The sequence below is a fragment of the Solenopsis invicta genome, chromosome 13, assembly GCF_016802725.1.
Source record: "Solenopsis invicta isolate M01_SB chromosome 13, UNIL_Sinv_3.0, whole genome shotgun sequence".
NCBI classification, from domain to species: Eukaryota; Metazoa; Arthropoda; class Insecta; order Hymenoptera; family Formicidae; genus Solenopsis; species Solenopsis invicta.
Window position 1 is genome coordinate 2562333 of NC_052676.1, and position 18981 is coordinate 2581313.

Below are 18981 nucleotides of genomic sequence, written 5' to 3' on the forward strand. Positions count from 1 at the left end.
GGAAAAAAGTTGCCATTACTTTTATAATTCCAAAATGATTAAAAAAAATTAAGGCTGCAACATATTCCTTGAATTAACATTCATTAACAATACCTAAATTCTTATTATTTAGTTTTTATATCCCTTATTAGTTTCTCTATATCGCAGAGAAAAATTGTTTAAATTGATGAAATTATTTCTTTAAACTTGGTTTTTTTAAGTTGTAGTGAAAATATCTTTGAGAGGAAAATAAAAATTTGGGAATTTTTAAGGAAATGACGTTTTTAGTCTTTTGTAAAGCAAATCAATTATTTGTTCAAATTATTTATTTAATTTAAACAAATAAGCTTTTTTACTCGAAGAAACTTTTTACTGGATGTTGTAATTTTATCGTGTCAAACTGTTCTTCACTCTATTTAGTTTAACGCTAAACTTATGTAAACGCCACGACTTTTAACGAATTTTTCCGCACGTGGAACTCAATTGTGCACAACTGGTTATATTCATACATCTTCAAGGACATGTATGAGATAGTGATGCCGTACAACCGACCGTTGGCAGCTATAGCTGTGTTCTTCATTTCAGCCATCATTCATGAGTACGTACTGGCGTTCGTAATGGGTTTTTTTTATCCAGTGGCATTCATCTTACTCTTCGGAATTGGGATACCCCTTTTCATCATCTCCAAGGGCAAAGTTGTTACTAGCAACAACTTCTTCTGGTGGATACTTATCAACATCAGTCTATGCATTGTGTTCAACTTATATACGATGGAGAACAACTGTCCACCACATCCCAATTATTATCTAGATCTGCTCATATCACGGAGTTGGAGCTGTCAAGGACAGTTTAATCCGTTGTTCACGTCGACTATGGAATCGTATAACGAGACAATGGATTTTTCTGTTACAAATTATTGACTGTTAGATAGGAGTTTACATAAAGCTATCACATATATATTGAAGCTATCATATAATGCAATATATACATCACAAAAGTTGTTTGCATATCCTAACATATACGTATAATTTTAACAAGTATTAAATATTATAAACGATATATTCACCTTGTAAAACAATCGGTCTGCGAACCGCAGCATTTCTGCCCAAGCATTCATCCACGCTTGGAAGAATAAGTATTGGAGGACAAAGCCAAGGGAAAAAATGAAAATACAAGACTCGAGTATTTTGATAAACCACTTCGGTTCTAGGTATTGCGTGCCGAACGTGATAGATCGGTACTACGACACGGTCAAAGATCAAGGCCTCATGGAAAATCGATAGGCCGAATTCAAAGAAATTCCAAAACACCACCATCCACCTGATTTCTGTCGCCCTAAAAAAACCAATCATGTTCAAATACATTTTCTTCTAGTCTTCTGATATCAACTTAATATCACAATATATTAAGTAGCATTTTTAAAATAGTGCGGAATTTAAAACTTCTAGAGCTATATCATCAAATTACATTATCGAAGATTAAAGATATTTTACATTTTGCGAACAATGTTTAAAGTTTTCTTTGAAATGTTTCTTAAGTCGCATTGGCAAATAGCAACATAAACTTGACTGCGTTTAACTGTGTAATTAAAGTTATCTTCTTTATTATACAACTACGTTCAGAGACTGCTGGCTTCTTGAAGAAATGATAAAAGATTAAGATACACATACCTAGGATATTCGTCGCGGCACAGAAGAGTCGGTGCGAATAGAAAATATAAATATTGTGAGAATTTGGGGCCGCTTGGTCGTGTTCGCTGTTGGGTTCATACGATAAATACCTCGGTGCGGCGCTCCTGACGAAAGCCCAACTCTTCATCACCATGCGTATCTAAAGAAGCAAAACATAATTTCGATTAGAAGAAATCCTTTCTTTAGTAGAGAATTGATATTTTCTAAAATAGACTCTTCTTATTTTTATGGAACCGAACGTACAATCTACATGCCACCTACATTTCTAACGAAACTACTTTATAACTCTTATTAATTCGCGAATAGCATGCAAAAAACTGATTTATTCTGACGTATATATTTTACAAAGTAATTCACATTTTTTGTTACTAACGTTATCAATTCAACAAAATAACGAGTGCAGCTCTTTAAAGATGCATACCTGCTTTAAAATAATAATACTACTGCAACCTATGGAAAGATTTGTTTTGTTATTATTGTGACAGGAATAATGAAGAAGAGAACTTGATACAATATGAATGCTAATAGCCAGCCGCAATCCTAAAATTTCTGGACACAGGCTGTAAAAGAAAAAAATACAAGAGATTAGATCATTTGATTAAATCAATTAATATTGTTTAATAAAAAATTCTTTTAATCAATTGTTTCTTATAATTTTTATGATTATATTGTTAAATTATTTTTGCGTTACGCTGTGCTATGTTTCACGTCAATCGAATAATTATTATTACAATTATTTTCTAAAAAAAAAATTCAATTTCTATTTTACATATTAATTTCAATTAAATTATTTAAATTTATGAAATTTATTCCAAATTTTTTTTTATTTTTTTTCAATATAAATTTCTTAATGTTTAGATTGAATATATTCCAAGTCTGAAGAGATCATTACATTCAGGTAAGAATCGGAATCGCTGATTCGCCCAGAGGGTGAAGGCCACGTAGACACAGAGTGTCGATGTTTGCATGGACAACCAAATATAGATGCATGTTGGAAAATTTACAAAACCAACTCATAACGCATTGATGTGATGAATTATCTACTTGAAATTTGAATATACGGGGATGTGGACTCGAAATCGTGACCTGCTATTTATAATGCTCACACGGAGCTGTACGATATCTTGATATTTATTTGTAATTCGGAATAAAAATTGTGTTATTTAATATCACGAATGCAATGTACTTACTATTTTAAATTTTTATGTTTTAGATCACTTATGTGAAACACTTAGGTGGCAAAACTTATCATGAAATGACGGTTATTATTTTGAAACATACCATTAGTAATTTTCTTTCTACCCTATACTGTTGGAATGGAAGAGGTGGAAAAAAGCCAGCATTTAAAGATTTATTATTCGCCAAATGCATTAAACGTAAGTCTGACTGTGGAAAAAATTTTCTTATAAAAAAGAACAATCATTGTAAAAAAATTATGAATTTTTATAATTTCTAATTAAATTGCAGAAATTTAAATGTTTTTGTAGACCATAACTAATGGAGAGAGCTATCGCCTGTGCGTAGGACAGAGAAGAGAACAGTAGATTATGATGCTCTCTCTCTCTCTCTCTCTCTCTCTCTCTCTCTCAATTTGTGATTGGCCTGTCAGGCCTCACTCCTATTCGGCGATAGTTAAGTGTGACACATAGAACATTATGATCAAATATTTTCCTCTGTCTCGTTTCCATCATCGTTCGCTTCCTCCATTAGTATATACTTTAAAGATGTGTTAATATATTGTTAATTCTTAATGGATTTTTATACGTTTTAATATATAATGTAATATATCTATTTGTTCGCAAAAAATTCCACTATTTTTTCAAAAATTTGTTGTGTTACGTAATCAAAGATTTTTATAAATTTTTGGACTTTTTTTCATAAAAATTCAAACTTTATGAAAATTTATAATAATGAAAAAATTATACTTTTGAATTGAGTTTTGTTATAGACATTTTATTTCTTAATAGAAAATTTATAAACAAATAAATTTTAATTAATTTTTAATAATGTAGTTAATTAATTATCCAATTACGTGTTGGTCATACAGATTTCTAATAATTCTAATTTAAACTAACAATTCCTTATTATAGAATGTGTCAATTCAAAATTTGAAACTGCAGATGACCAACAAATTAGGCAAGTTATAGCAAAATGGTTTACACAAGGAAAATTGCGATATGCCAGAGATGAGTAAGTAAATATTGGTGGAAAGTAAAACTTTTTCATAAATTTATTACAAGGACATATTTGAAATTTAGATTTGTATATGTTTTCAGGGAACGATTGCAACGCGCGCGTGCGCGTAATCAACAAAAATTACAAGATTAAATTTTTTATTAAATTTGGACCGCTTTTGTTTAATTTTATATTTACATGCATACATAACTTATAGAAATACAAATTTTGCAAACGGTTTCAATAACCTTTAATTTAAAAAAAAGTTGATTTATTATTTTACATTTCAAGTTTTTTACGTTTTTAGATTTTACGTTTATTATATTATTAGAGAGAGAGAGAGAGAGAGAGAGAGAGAGAGAGAGAGAGAGAGAGAGAGAATTTAAACTTTCTAAATACATAGAAATAATTAAAATTAAAGTTGATTTTTGTTATTAACATTATTTTTAAGAGACAATATTCCTCGAAAATGTTTTTTATTCTTCTATCCACACTTTGCTCATTACGGAAAAGTACAATTTAATCAATTGCTGTATTATTTTCTGATAAACAGCTCTGAAAGGTTTCAAATGAAAGAATCGCGGATGTTATGCTATTGCAGAGTTGTCTCAGAAATGTTACAGAAACATTTTGCAATGTTTCTTCGATATGTTGCAATTTTTACATTAAACACTTCAGAAATATCGCTGAAAGATTTCGGTGCTGTATGGGATATTTTATTCGAATCGCAAGAAAATTCTGAAATGCATACACCAATATTAACTCATTAATGTTCTAATATTGAAATAGTACATGTTTATATACATGTTTATCAGTTTTCTCTTTTATTTTACTATTTTAAGCAATTATAAGTGGTGGGCGTTGTCAATCAATGCAAATGGCACGTGTATCGGCCATTGGCTTATTGTATAGCATTATAAAATTATTAGTGAAAGTTTCTGTTGATAAAATGATCTAGCTTTCCAAGAATAAAAAGAGTTTTAATTATGAACCAAGTTTTATTTATTTAAATCTTACCTATAAATTCCATAACCTTACTTGTTCATTAATTGAGACATTCATCTTAATTATTTCTTTTTTCATGTAATAAAATATGCAAAAAAATAATAATAAATTATGAAGACGATTGTATATGTGTATCGAATATACGAAATAAGTTCATTTTATAGGACGGAAGATATATATATATATATACGTACGTCGTCTTCTTTGTTACTGTGCGTAAATAGGGAAGCGTATGTAAAGCTTCAATTATAAAAATCATCTCTTTTTGTATAAACTCACGTGTATTGTACATTTAACAAGTCCACATTCCTCTTAATACATACAATTAATTTAATTACAATTTATTATTAAAACTATTAAAGAAATAAAAGTCTTTAGTTATGACTGTAAATTTTTAATTAGGAAATAGACAAAAATATTTTTGTCCATTTTTAAATTTGTATCAAAAGTTTGAAAAAAAAGTTGCAATTACTTTTCTAATTCAAAAATGATTAAAAAAAAATTAAGACTGCAATATATTCCTTAAATGAATTAACGTTCACCAACGATACTTAAATTCTTATTAGTTCCCTTATATCCTAGAGAAAAATTTTTTAAATCTCTGTTATCTCTATTTTTTTATTATGTAGTTCTTATATCCCTTATTAGTTCTCTTATATTCCATAGAAAAATTCTTTAAATTGATGAAATTATTTCTTTAAACTTGCTTTTTTTTAAGTTGCAGCGAAAATACCTTTTAGGAAAATAAAAATTTGTTTTTAAGAAATGACGGTTTTAGTTTTCTATAAAGCAAATAAATTATTTGTTCAAATTATTTATTTAATTTAAACAAATAACTTTTTTTTACTCGAAAAAACTTTTCAATGGATGTTATAATTTTATCGCGTCGAAGTGTTCTTTACTCTATTTAGTTTAACGCTAAACTTATGTAAACTCCTATCTAACAGTCAATAATTTGTAAGAGAAAAATCCATCGTCTCGTTACAAGATTTCACAGTCGACTTGAACAACGGATTAAACTGCTCTTGACAGCTCCAGCTTCGCGGTATGAGCAGATCTAGGTAGTAATTAGGATGAGGTGGACAGTTGTTCCACCGGGCGTTGAGCTCCATCGAGTATAAGTTGAACATAATCATGATGTCGATGTTGCAAAATATCCACATGAAGAAGTTGCTGGTAACAACTTTGCTCTTGGAGATGAGGAAAAGCGGTACGACAATTCCGAAGAGTAAGATGAATGTCACTGGATAGAAAAAACCCATTGTGAACGCCAAGACGTACTCATGAACGATGGCTGAAATAAAGAATACGGCTGTAGCAGCCAACGTTCGGTTCTGTGATGCCCCGAACTTGTACACCTCCTTGTAGATATACGTGTATAGCCAGATGTGCACTATTAAGTTCCATTTGCGGAAAAACTCGTTAATAGTCTTGGCGTTCCACCAGTCCTATAATACAAGCAGTACAAATATAATATAATTCATAAAGTTGCAGTTTACAAAAGTCGTAATAATCTACCACAGCTTCTCTCATGAAATTAACGTGCAACAAGTTTCACAGGGATTAATTCTGAAATTTCAATATGTATAGGCTCGAGAGTTATTATTCCTTCAAGCTATCACATATACACATACGATGAAATTATTTTGATCGTCTATATTGAGACTATTGCGTACATTGAAGTTATTATAGTGCGAGATACATATGTCATGAGAGATATTTTTATATGATACACAAGTTTTATGAGACAGATTAAACGCTAATGATGCTGGATACACTGTGTACATCGTTTATATTAAAGTCCCTGCGCTCGTCTACATAAGGATGCAAAGGACATATCTCAAAACATTAATAAAAATATAAAAATGTCATGACTTGTTCTACGTTATTACGTTTGAGAATCTGTGTACAATTTTAGCAGAATTCACATAATCATTTAAAAGCTACATATTAAAAACTGCAGTCAAATATGGTAATTTTTGTTGCAAAAAGCAATATAAAAAAATTTTTATTGTTTTCTTCTTTATAGCTAATTTTAGAATGCGAAAAATGCGGGCATTTGTAACTAAAATACTTAGCTGATTACGAAAAAAAAGAATAAATTTGGAGAAACCTTCAGTTTTTAAATTTTGATGACTTTTAGTTCATACTTATAGCCAAAATATCTTCAAAACTGTCGCGTATGTTAAAGCTATCACACATATATATATATATATATATATATATATATATATATATATATATATATATATATTGAAGCTATCATATAATGCAATATATACATCACAAAAGTTGTTTGCATATCCTAACATATACGTATAATTTTAACAAGTATTAAATATTATAAACGATATATTCACCTTGTAAAACAATCGGTCTGCGAACCGCAGCATTTCTGCCCAAGCATTCATCCACGCTTGGAAGAATAAGTATTGGAGGACAAAGACAAGGGGAAAGGTGAAAATACAAGACTCGAGTGCAATTTTGATAAACCACTTCGGTTCTAGGTATTGCGTGCCGAACACATGATAGATCGGTACTACGACACGGTCAAAGATCAAGGCCTCATGGAAAATCGATAGGCCGAATTCAAAGAAATTCCAAAACACCACCATCCACCTGATTTCTGTCGCCCTAAAAAAACCAATCATGTTCAAATACACTTTCTTCTAGTCTTCTGATATCAACTTAATATCACAATATATTAAGTAGCATTTTTAAAATAGTGCGGAATTTAAAACTTCTAGAGCTATATCATCAAATTACATTATCGAAGGTTAAAGATATTTTACATTTCGCGAACAATCTTTGAAGTTTTCTTCGAAACGTTTCTCAAGTCGCATTGGCAAATAGCAACATAAACTTGACTGCGTTTAACTGTGTAATTAAAGTTATCTTCTTTATTATACAACTACGTTCAGAGACTGCTGGCTTCTTGAAGAAATGATAAAAGATTAAGATACACTTACCTAGGATATTCGTCGCGGTACAGAAGAGTCGGTGCGAATAGAAAATACAAATATTGTGAGAATTTGGGGCCGCTCGGTCGTGAAGTTTCGCTGTGGGATTCATACGATAAATACCTCGGTGCGGCGCTCCTGACAAAAGCCCAACTCTTCATCACCATGCGTATCTAAAGAAGCAAAACATAATTTCGATTAGAAGAAATACTTTCTTTAGTAGAGAATTAATATTTTCTATCATAGACTCTTCTTATAAAAATTTTATGGAACCAAAAGTTCCATACAATCTACATGCCACCTACACTTCTAACGAAACTACTTTATAACTTATAATTCTTATTAATTCGCGAATAGCATGCGAAAAACTGATTTATTCTGATGTATATATTTTACAAAGTAATTCACATTTTTTGTTACTAACGTCATCAATTTAACAAAATAACGAGTGCAGATTTTTAAAGATGCATACCTGCTCTAACATAATAACAAAACTGCAACCTATGGAAAGATTTGTGTTGATTATCATTGTGACAGGAATAATGAAGAATAGAACTTGGTACAATATGAATACTGATAGCCATCCATAATCCCAAAATTTCTGGATACAGGCTGCCAAAGAAAAAAAACAAGTAAATTAGATTAATTAAATAAAATTAATTAATATTGTTTAATAAAAAATTGTTTTAATCAATTATTTCTTATAATTTTTATGATTATGTTGTTGAATTATTTTTACGTTGTGCTATATTTCATGTCAAGCGAATAATTATTATTACAATTATTTTCTAACAAAAATTGTTATTTCTATTTTACATATTTATTTGAATAAAATTATTTAAATTTATGAAATTTATTCCAAATTTTTCTTTATTTATTATCAATATAAATTTTTTATGTTTAGATTGAATATATTCCAGATCTGAAGAGATCATTACATTCTGGTAAGAATCGGAGTCGCTGATTCGCCCAGAGGGTGAAGGCCACGTAGACACAGAGTGTCGATGTTTGCATGGACAACCAAATGTAGATGCATGTTGGAAAATTTACAAAACCAACTCGTAATGCATGGATACCATGGTGAATCCTTTAAAAAATCATGATAAGAAATTAAATGATATTAGAGAAAGCGACAGGAAAAATTTAGGAAAGCATTTTAAATGTTTTAATTCTGAGAAGGGAGGCAAGTATGCTTAACATACGTAACGTACATTTAGAACAAGATCTTATAGCATAACAAAATCTTTTCAGATTAAATAAAAACAATTTAAATATCTACGCAACATTTTACTTCCAAAAGAATCTTTTTTAATGCATCAGCATGAATATGCTTATTTTAATACTAGGTATTATGTTTATACTACGTATTCTTCTACACATTTTTTACTATTACGTATAGGCAAATATATTTCTTACATTTTCTTGATAAACGAGTTACTTGCTCTCGGCGTCAATACTTTAACGTATTAAAATATAATATTACATTAAATTGTATTTTATATCCTTTACAGTTCAAGGTTTTTATACACTACGTATGTTTGCATCTCGTTTCCGCATGTTTTTTAAACTTTTAAGTCTTCTGTCTCTAATTGTGATATAAATCATAGATCATGTAAAATGGATCTTGTTAAAAGTATTCATTACTGACATAAATATTAAAAAAGAATGTATGTATTTCTACATATTTGAAATTGTATCAACGTATGTTTGTAGTATTTTATGAAACATTATTTTCATTGATTCAACCAGAAATGGCTCATTAGAAATAAATCAGAGTTTTCCACATTCCAAACTTACGTTCCATATTCTATAATGTCGCACACGACCGAGCTGGAAAGCAGGAATATGAAGATCGTCAAGTAGATATTGTAAAATGTGTGAAAATGCGGGATCTTGAAGAGATCTGTGAACAAGGAGTTTCTCGCGAGAAACTCCTTATCCGGCAATCCATCTTTTTTGCTGGATTCCCTGCGGAAATATCAGAGGAATAAGTGATCAACGGGATGTGCGGTCTACAATACGATTGATATACATGTTACAAAGAATATTTTTTATTGATGCATTTAAATGCAAATTCGCTAACTTCACGTGCTTACATTCTTGTGACGAGAGACAGCAAAAACAGTGCTCGAAGTAACATGTGCACAATAATTACGAAATACTGTCCAATCACCAAAAATATGAGATTTTTTTTTATTATTAATTGCAGTTAATCGATTTAATAAGAAAAGGTTGACTAGTTAGACAAGGTAGACAAGGGTGATAAGTTTTTTGTAAAATCACTCATATCTTACGTTTGATACTGCGTCTCGAATACAATATGGAAGAGATAAAACATAAAAAAGTATCATAAACATTCTGCTTCTTATTTCTGTTGCAAATATTAGAATTTTTACAAATTGAGAAAAACGGCTAACTAAATATAATATTTTGATGAAATTCAAGATTATAAAATTTTTTAAAGAAGTTTAAATTATGTATAAGCAAGAATATAATTGCTTGCATGCGAAACAATAATTGTTAATTAGAATATATCAGTTTTAATTTGATAGTAATGTTTGATATGTTTTTTCCTGTACATATTTTCGCGCAAGTATTTTGCACCTTTTGCTCTCTACCTCTTCCGATAACTTATTTGAATATAATTCTTCACCTTTTGTTCGTGCTGTGCAAGAATTCGTCGTTCGACAACAAAGGTGCCTCTATCCTCTGCAGAACGTCGGACATCGGATCGTCATTGTTTTTCTTTAATCGAAACAAAATGTCAACTCGATAAATTTAACTCAATTGAAATTAATTTAATTCGCGTTATTATGTCCGTTTACGGATCAAGTCGAGGTATTCCTTCTTACTTGTATTGTTCTTTGCATTGCATCGGTGGTCGGCTCACGTAGAATATCCATGGATACGTCTTCGTTGGCCACTTAACAAAGAAATACAAAAATAAATACAATATTAAAATTAATAAATATGAATTAAATATAAAATTTGTGAAAATATCGGAAAAATTTCTCGATTATTTCTCGATTAAAGAAGACTACGAAAATAGATTTATTGGAAATAAGACTTGATTGTTAATTGTTAGAGACTTTAAGTTAATTGTTATTATTTTGTTCTTACGATTCGTCTGTTATTCGGCTATTGACTTTTAAGTCACAATATAAATCTTCACTTTGTATAAAAAAAAAAATAATAATGCAATCTATGTGTAAGGAATGTATACGTGTAAAAATACATATATCCCATTGTTGTAATTATTTTGTAACCTTATTATTGTTGTTTAAAAATTAAGATTCTTTAGGGAAAAGTTTAAATTTATTATTTACTTTGTTGCTTTGAGTTATTTTGTTATGATGATATCATAGGAATTCGAGTATACTCTCATTGAAAATTAATTTGGATGATAGCAACGATAAGTAAGAGTGAAATATTCAAGTTAAGCATTTTCGGGTAAAATGAATATATCAATTTAAATGTCAATGATGCGACACATATTTGTATTAATGGTTGCATTCAGCAACCACTAAACCATTTTACAACAGTTATATAATTGCTTTTTTCGCTGAATGCAAATAATATACAATTATCAACTTTGGAGTATTATCACAATAGAAAGGTCTCAAACCGAAAGATATAGGCAACATAATAAATAATACGTCTTAGCTCATTAAATGTTTGATCATATCAATGCATTCATAACTAAATTTACATGATACATAATGCATGATACATGAGAAGTAATATTGCAAATTCAATAAAATCCAAACTTTGCAAATTAATGTTAAAAATAAACATGATTTTCTAATAAAAGTAATTATTTAAAAAATAAATGTAAATATTATCGACAAATTTTGTTCAAAGGCATAATTAAGATAATTCTTCGAAAATGAAATATGTAATTTTATATTAATATTGGAAATAAATAAGAATCCATATTTATACGTATAAATAAATGTATAAGTAAATTAGAAGATATAATTAACTTATAATAAATATTTATTAATAAAATTAAAAAAAATTTTTAATTTATATTTGCCTATTTTAAAAATTACAAAAAAGTTCAAAGAATAATTATAGAAGATTAGAAAAGCTTGTACACTGAAGACGTTATGAAAAATTTAGGAAAGGTATTTATTACCATAAAACTTTATGTCCTTTGCAACGTTTAATTATTTTATATATACAATAAATTTTAATTATTTCAGAAATTATAATTGTTTATGTTATTTATTGTTTCACATTGGATTATCTACTTACTAGTGTCGTTACCTATCTCGTTCGTGATCGCGCGACTACGAAAACTTTATTGAATGCGCAGTGGTCTATCTCGGCTTTATATATTGCGTATCTTCCGCCTATGATCGATTTATTGAGCAACTCGTGTTGTGTAACACATTAGCCTCGTGTAGACAGCCTCGAATTTTGAGAGGAACCGCATAAGATAATAATACCGCTTAGTGCCACGCCCTAGAAAGTTGATACATATTTTAAAAGTTTCAAAATCAAATTAACGTTTCACATTGTGAAAGACTTCTGAAATGTGTCATATTAATGTTGCAACAGATTCATATTGTTGCATGTTGTTTTTAAAACCTTTTACGTGAAAATAATTTTTGAAAAGTTTAATTGAATTATATTTGTTTAATTTTGTTACGTCATGTATTTGATTTATTATTTAATTTACTTTTCATTGCTTTGAAAATTTCTGCTATTGCAACCTTGTTTAATGGCCCTTCTGTAGGATAATCAAATTCTTTTAAAATGTATTCTGTGGAAATTAAAAATAATTTTTACTAAAACCAAAAGTGCTTTTTGAGAATAAGAAAATATTAAAATTTGTATTTATAATAATCAATATATAGAAAAATGTTAAATCTAAAAAAGTTTAGATTTTTCTCGAGGAAAATTGCTCGTATTCCAGTCATACTACTCGTATAATTGGCCATTTCCTTATCTGTGAAAACAAGATCCATCACAGATGCTGTGAATAGAGATAGTTTGTTACGATTTAATCTTCTTATTTTTTCGGTCTATACTTGTCCTCCCGCAAAATCTGTGAGTTTTTCCTATAAAATAGAAATAAAGAAAATATATTAAAAAGATATTTTACTAAATGTATATGCATATTTAAAGTAAAATAACATTTTATCTATATCTAATGTCTTTGATATACATACATATATATGTATATATTTAAAAAAGATCTGTCCAAATTTCATGATAAAATTATCATGTGTCGCGAAATAAATATTGCTACTTACTATAGTAATTGTTGGTTTAGTCTGAAACTTCTCTGGTTGCTCTATATGAGCAATACTTAATAATATCTGCTGCTGTGAATTCTGAAAGATAGAGTACAATAATTGGTCAAGCTTTTTATAATCATTTGTCTAAGACAAAATCAAGGAAAATATCTCAATAATCTCAGTTACGTTGATATATTGTTTACTCTTCACGTTCTTGAAAAACTCGTGTGGTATATCAAGCTTTTTGTTCCTGCAGTCAAGTTATTATTATCACAGAGATATATATTAATTTGTATAATAAGACAGTAACAGTTAACATACAAGAAAAATAAAGACTATTTTGGTACATTTTGTGCTTAATAATGTAAAAATATCCAATATGGTGTTAATAATAGAATCTATCAATAATGATAAAAAACTATATTACTATATAGCAAGCATTAGGAAAATTTTTTACTCGATTGTGCTTATCGGTCCAATATTAAAAAATGTAACAAAGAATAAAATTTCACAGTTTATTGCCTTATATTATATTAAATTTATTTAACATCTCATTCTCAGTGGCAAAAACAAAATTCTGGTAACTCATTCCTTACATTATTCTAGCTTTACTGTGAATTTTTTTAAATAAAAATTAGCGTGTTTCTATCATTATTCCTTAAAAAGTTTTAAATACATAAAATTATAAACATTTCATACAGAACTGTATCATATAATACCTATTGAAAACAAGACTGCAAATAGTTAATACGGGATTTAGTTTGCATGTGTAACGTAACATAGCTTTGCATGAGCTTTGCATAAATGAATGATCATGCTAATGTTAGAAACATAATAAATTTAGTTGCTATGTTACATCTTTAACAGTATCATTTATTTGTCACTGTGATTCTTTTTACTTAATTAATCTTTCTCGTTGAGATAACACGTTCTGTAATTCAATAAAGTTTTTGATCTCTGAATAACGATTAATTCTTTTATACGATTAAACTAATACATTATAAAGATTTTGTTGTAGTTACAGGCCAGATTATAATCTTGCTAAAATTTGATCATCTATGTCTGGAATTACATAATAAATTCATATCAAGAGACGCGAAGCAAAGACACCCTGTTCTTGCGGAGATATCGCAATGGAAGTCAGCGTTTCGACACTTATATAATGTTAGGTAAGAAACGTCGTCATTGCCCTCAGGGCTGATTCTTTTTTTGATACTTTTGATACAGTGCCGCTGGCATACATTATTTAGCCATTTCTCACGAAATGCGTGACCATGTGATGATATTCGTGTTACGGCATCTCGCCGATGTAACATGGGCGAAATAATTCTTTATGATACTGAGAAGATTATTTTGACATACACAGACGAGGAAAGGGATGAGTTACGCTCAGACAATAATTATTACATGTTCATTCAAGAGTCGTGGCAAAATTTACTTTCGATTGCATATATGTAAGTACGAATAATTCGATGATAAATTCCTGTCGATCAAAAAATCATTTTACATTAAATATTAATAGAGTAATAAAAAAAATCTAATTCAAGAATATTTGTATGTTTAGATGACTTTTTGCATACGACTGTTAAGGGTGCAACTGTAACAAGTACCATGTTTCAAATTAATAATAAAGCGATAATGTGTACAACTATTAGTTGGTCTTTGCGCCGAATGGGATGCAATACGGAGATATAATGTTGCGTCATTCCTCGAATGATAAAAGATTGGCAATGATAGTAAAAGGCTGATCAAAAATTCATGGCTTACTTACGTGGCAATCTGTCAAGAGAAATTTGATCAACTATAGTAATTAGTGTAATCGTTAATTCCTAAACTCAATAATCGTAACTTCAATCCGTTGTGGGCGAGCAAATATGCAATGCGATAAAAATAGTTGATGCTTTAAGAACTGATGAAGATTTTGCTAATAATAATTACGACAATTTTCAAATCGATGAGACGATTTTAAAGCAAAAAATTCCTAATTTTGGATTAGTTTCTAGCGTAGTAATTGATTACCTTATATGTTTAGGAATAATAAAAAATTGATATTACTTTGGATTGAAGGTTCGCTTACTGTACAATTATCTCAACAGTTATTAAATCAGATTTCATTAAATTTATTTAGAGCTTTATTAAATTTGCAAAGTTGTGTACCAAATGATTTTGTTCGACGCTCACGATCACTAAAAGAGATAAATTTATGGAAAACAACGGAATTTCGCCAATCTCTTCCTTACGCAAAAGATCTCTGTTAAAAATGTTAAAGATATTAAGTTCCAATAAATGCTACGCTACAGTTTTTGTGTTGCAGAATATAATAAGTGAAAAGAAATGAATCGATCTTCCGTCGTCCAATTCGAGGATGGACTGCGTTTAGCAAGTGGTTAAAAGAATCATCAGAATGTTTCTGGCCAACGCATAGAAACGTAAAAAGACTTTATTGTAATTAATTTCTATTGTAAAAATAATTTATTACAAATTTACAAACCAATTGGATATAGATAAACAAATACGCCTTTATATGCTTTTTAGCATTGACTTATAATCCTATTTCTTACTGTATGTAATTCTGCTAATAACTAAATTTCGATTTTGATATTGCTGATATTGCAGAAAAATCACATGCTGATGTTACGGCATTTAGCTAAATGTGTTAATTGCTTTAATTTTTTTATTATTCAGATTCATATGAAAGTGGGATGGCAAAAATAAAGTTAGCTGAAAAGTTTTCGGACATCGACTCTTCTGACGTCGACGATACTCGTAAAAAAGAACGTCGTAAAACGACATCAATTTGCGTTTCTAACGAAAGCGATAATGATAGTCAACATGCGTTACATCCCCCGCCAAAGAAACCAATTTCAGAAACGTCCATAAATTCCAACAATAATAATGTACCAATGGAGGATTCACCTTTAGGAGATGCTGCTAAACAAATACACAGTAATGATAGTACATCTGGGCAGAATGTTTCGTAAAAGTATTTCACTGAAACAAATGTGTCGAAAGACAATAATGCAATTCTTTTGACAGACATCGGTATCTAAAGATATTTATGTATAATCATATGAATCATGTTTTTATACTTTATCGACTTTTTTATACTTATGCGAATTACTTTGAATAATATTATATATACAACTAATATTTTAGATTTAAAACAAGAATTACTACGTAGATGTAATGAAATGGATGCTAAGTTAGATCGCATTGATGGGAGATTGAATAGTCTTGAAGGAAAACTGGAGAATAGTCATAAATATGAGAAGTATTTATGTTAATATAATAGAAAATATATCCTTCCCTTTAAAAATCAAGGAAGATCTGGACAAGTTAGAACTAAACCTTCGAGAAGCCGACTTTTTCAAAGACATGGTCAGTAAAATATATTAAATATCTTTTTGCGATATTTATTTGTAGTAGTAATAGGATCACATCAATCATTTTACGTCACCTACATATAAAGAATTTCTCTTTAGCTCCTATGAAGTTATCAGTACGAATTATCTACTTGAAATTTGAATATACGGGGATGTGGACTCGAAATCGTGACCTGCTATTTATAATGCTCACACGGAGCTGTACGATATCTTGATATTTATTTGTAATTCGGAATAAAAATTGTGTTATTTAATATCACGAATGCAATGTACTTACTATTTTAAATTTTTATGTTTTAGATCACTTATGTGAAACACTTAGGTGGCAAAACTTATCATGAAATGACGGTTATTATTTTGAAACATACCATTAGTAATTTTCTTTCTACCCTATACTGTTGGAATGGAAGAGGTGGAAAAAAGCCAGCATTTAAAGATTTATTATTCGCCAAATGCATTAAACGTAAGTCTGACTGTGGAAAAAATTTTCTTATAAAAAAGAACAATCATTGTAAAAAAATTATGAATTTTTATAATTTCTAATTAAATTGCAGAAATTTAAATGTTTTTGTAGACCATAACTAATGGAGAGAGCTATCGCCTGTGCGTAGGACAGAGAAGAGAACAGTAGATTATGATGCTCTCTCTCTCTCTCTCTCTCTCTCTCTCTCTCTCAATTTGTGATTGGCCTGTCAGGCCTCACTCCTATTCGGCGATAGTTAAGTGTGACACATAGAACATTATGATCAAATATTTTCCTCTGTCTCGTTTCCATCATCGTTCGCTTCCTCCATTAGTATATACTTTAAAGATGTGTTAATATATTGTTAATTCTTAATGGATTTTTATACGTTTTAATATATAATGTAATATATCTATTTGTTCGCAAAAAATTCCACTATTTTTTCAAAAATTTGTTGTGTTACGTAATCAAAGATTTTTATAAATTTTTGGACTTTTTTTCATAAAAATTCAAACTTTATGAAAATTTATAATAATGAAAAAATTATACTTTTGAATTGAGTTTTGTTATAGACATTTTATTTCTTAATAGAAAATTTATAAACAAATAAATTTTAATTAATTTTTAATAATGTAGTTAATTAATTATCCAATTACGTGTTGGTCATACAGATTTCTAATAATTCTAATTTAAACTAACAATTCCTTATTATAGAATGTGTCAATTCAAAATTTGAAACTGCAGATGACCAACAAATTAGGCAAGTTATAGCAAAATGGTTTACACAAGGAAAATTGCGATATGCCAGAGATGAGTAAGTAAATATTGGTGGAAAGTAAAACTTTTTCATAAATTTATTACAAGGACATATTTGAAATTTAGATTTGTATATGTTTTCAGGGAACGATTGCAACGCGCGCGTGCGCGTAATCAACAAAAATTACAAGATTAAATTTTTTATTAAATTTGGACCGCTTTTGTTTAATTTTATATTTACATGCATACATAACTTATAGAAATACAAATTTTGCAAACGGTTTCAATAACCTTTAATTTAAAAAAAAGTTGATTTATTATTTTACATTTCAAGTTTTTTACGTTTTTAGATTTTACGTTTATTATATTATTAGAGAGAGAGAGAGAGAGAGAGAGAGAGAGAGAGAGAGAGAGAGAGAGAATTTAAACTTTCTAAATACATAGAAATAATTAAAATTAAAGTTGATTTTTGTTATTAACATTACTTTTAAGAGACAATATTCCTCGAAAATGTTTTTTATCCTTCTATCCACACTTTGCTCATTACGGAAAAGTACAATTTAATCAATTGCTGTATTATTTTCTGATAAACAGCTCTGAAAGGTTTCAAATGAAAGAATCGCGGATATTTTGCTATTGCAGAGTTGTCTCAGAAATGTTACAGAAACATTTTGCAATGTTTCTTAGATATGTTTCAATTTTTACATTAAACACTTCAGAAATATCTCTGAAAGATTTCGGTGCTGTATGGGATATTTTATTTGAATCGCAAGAAAATTCTGAAATGCATACACCAATATTAACTCATTAATGTTCTAATATTGAAATAGTACATGTTTATATACATGTTTATCAGTTTTCTCTTTTATTTTACTATTTTAAGCAATTATAAGTGGTGGGCGTTGTCAATCAATGCAAATGGCACGTGTATCGGCCATTGGCTTATTGTATAGCATTATAAAATTATTAGTGAAAGTTTCTGTTGATAAAATGATCTAGCTTTCCAAGAATAAAAAGAGTTTTAATTATGAACCAAGTTTTATTTATTTAAATCTTACCTATAAATTCCATAACCTTACTTGTTCATTAATTGAGACATTCATCTTAATTTTTTTTTTTTCATGTAATAAAATATGCAAAAAAATAATAATAAATTATGAAGACGATTGTATATGTGTATCGAATATACGAAATAAGTTCATTTTATAGGACGGAAGATATATATATATATACGTACGTCGTCTTCTTTGTTACTGTGCGTAAATAGGGAAGCGTATGATATATATATATATATACATACACGTCGTCTTCTTTGTTACCGTG

General features: G+C 29.0%; 2 protein-coding genes across 2 annotated transcripts; both read right to left on the bottom strand.

Moving 5' to 3' along the window:
- Positions 1-128: 128 nt before the first annotated feature.
- On the bottom strand, positions 129-1738 carry LOC113004406. Its single transcript, XM_039456379.1, has 3 exons — positions 1650-1738; positions 1046-1314; positions 129-882 (listed from the first exon to the last, which is right to left on the bottom strand). The coding sequence occupies exons 2-3, from the start codon at positions 1293-1295 to the stop codon at positions 818-820; spliced, it is 315 nt and encodes a 104-aa protein (XP_039312313.1). The 5' UTR covers positions 1296-1314; positions 1650-1738; the 3' UTR covers positions 129-817.
- Positions 1739-5725: 3987 nt separating this feature from the next.
- LOC113005162 (sterol O-acyltransferase 1-like) lies at positions 5726-12215 on the bottom strand. The gene is made up of 9 exons (XM_039456377.1): positions 12068-12215; positions 10663-10733; positions 10464-10555; positions 9608-9778; positions 8749-8897; positions 8283-8422; positions 7820-7983; positions 7211-7484; positions 5726-6298 (listed from the first exon to the last, which is right to left on the bottom strand). Coding segments are annotated over exons 1-9 (1563 nt in total). The 5' UTR covers positions 12069-12215; the 3' UTR covers positions 5726-5797.
- Positions 12216-18981: the final 6766 nt, after the last annotated feature.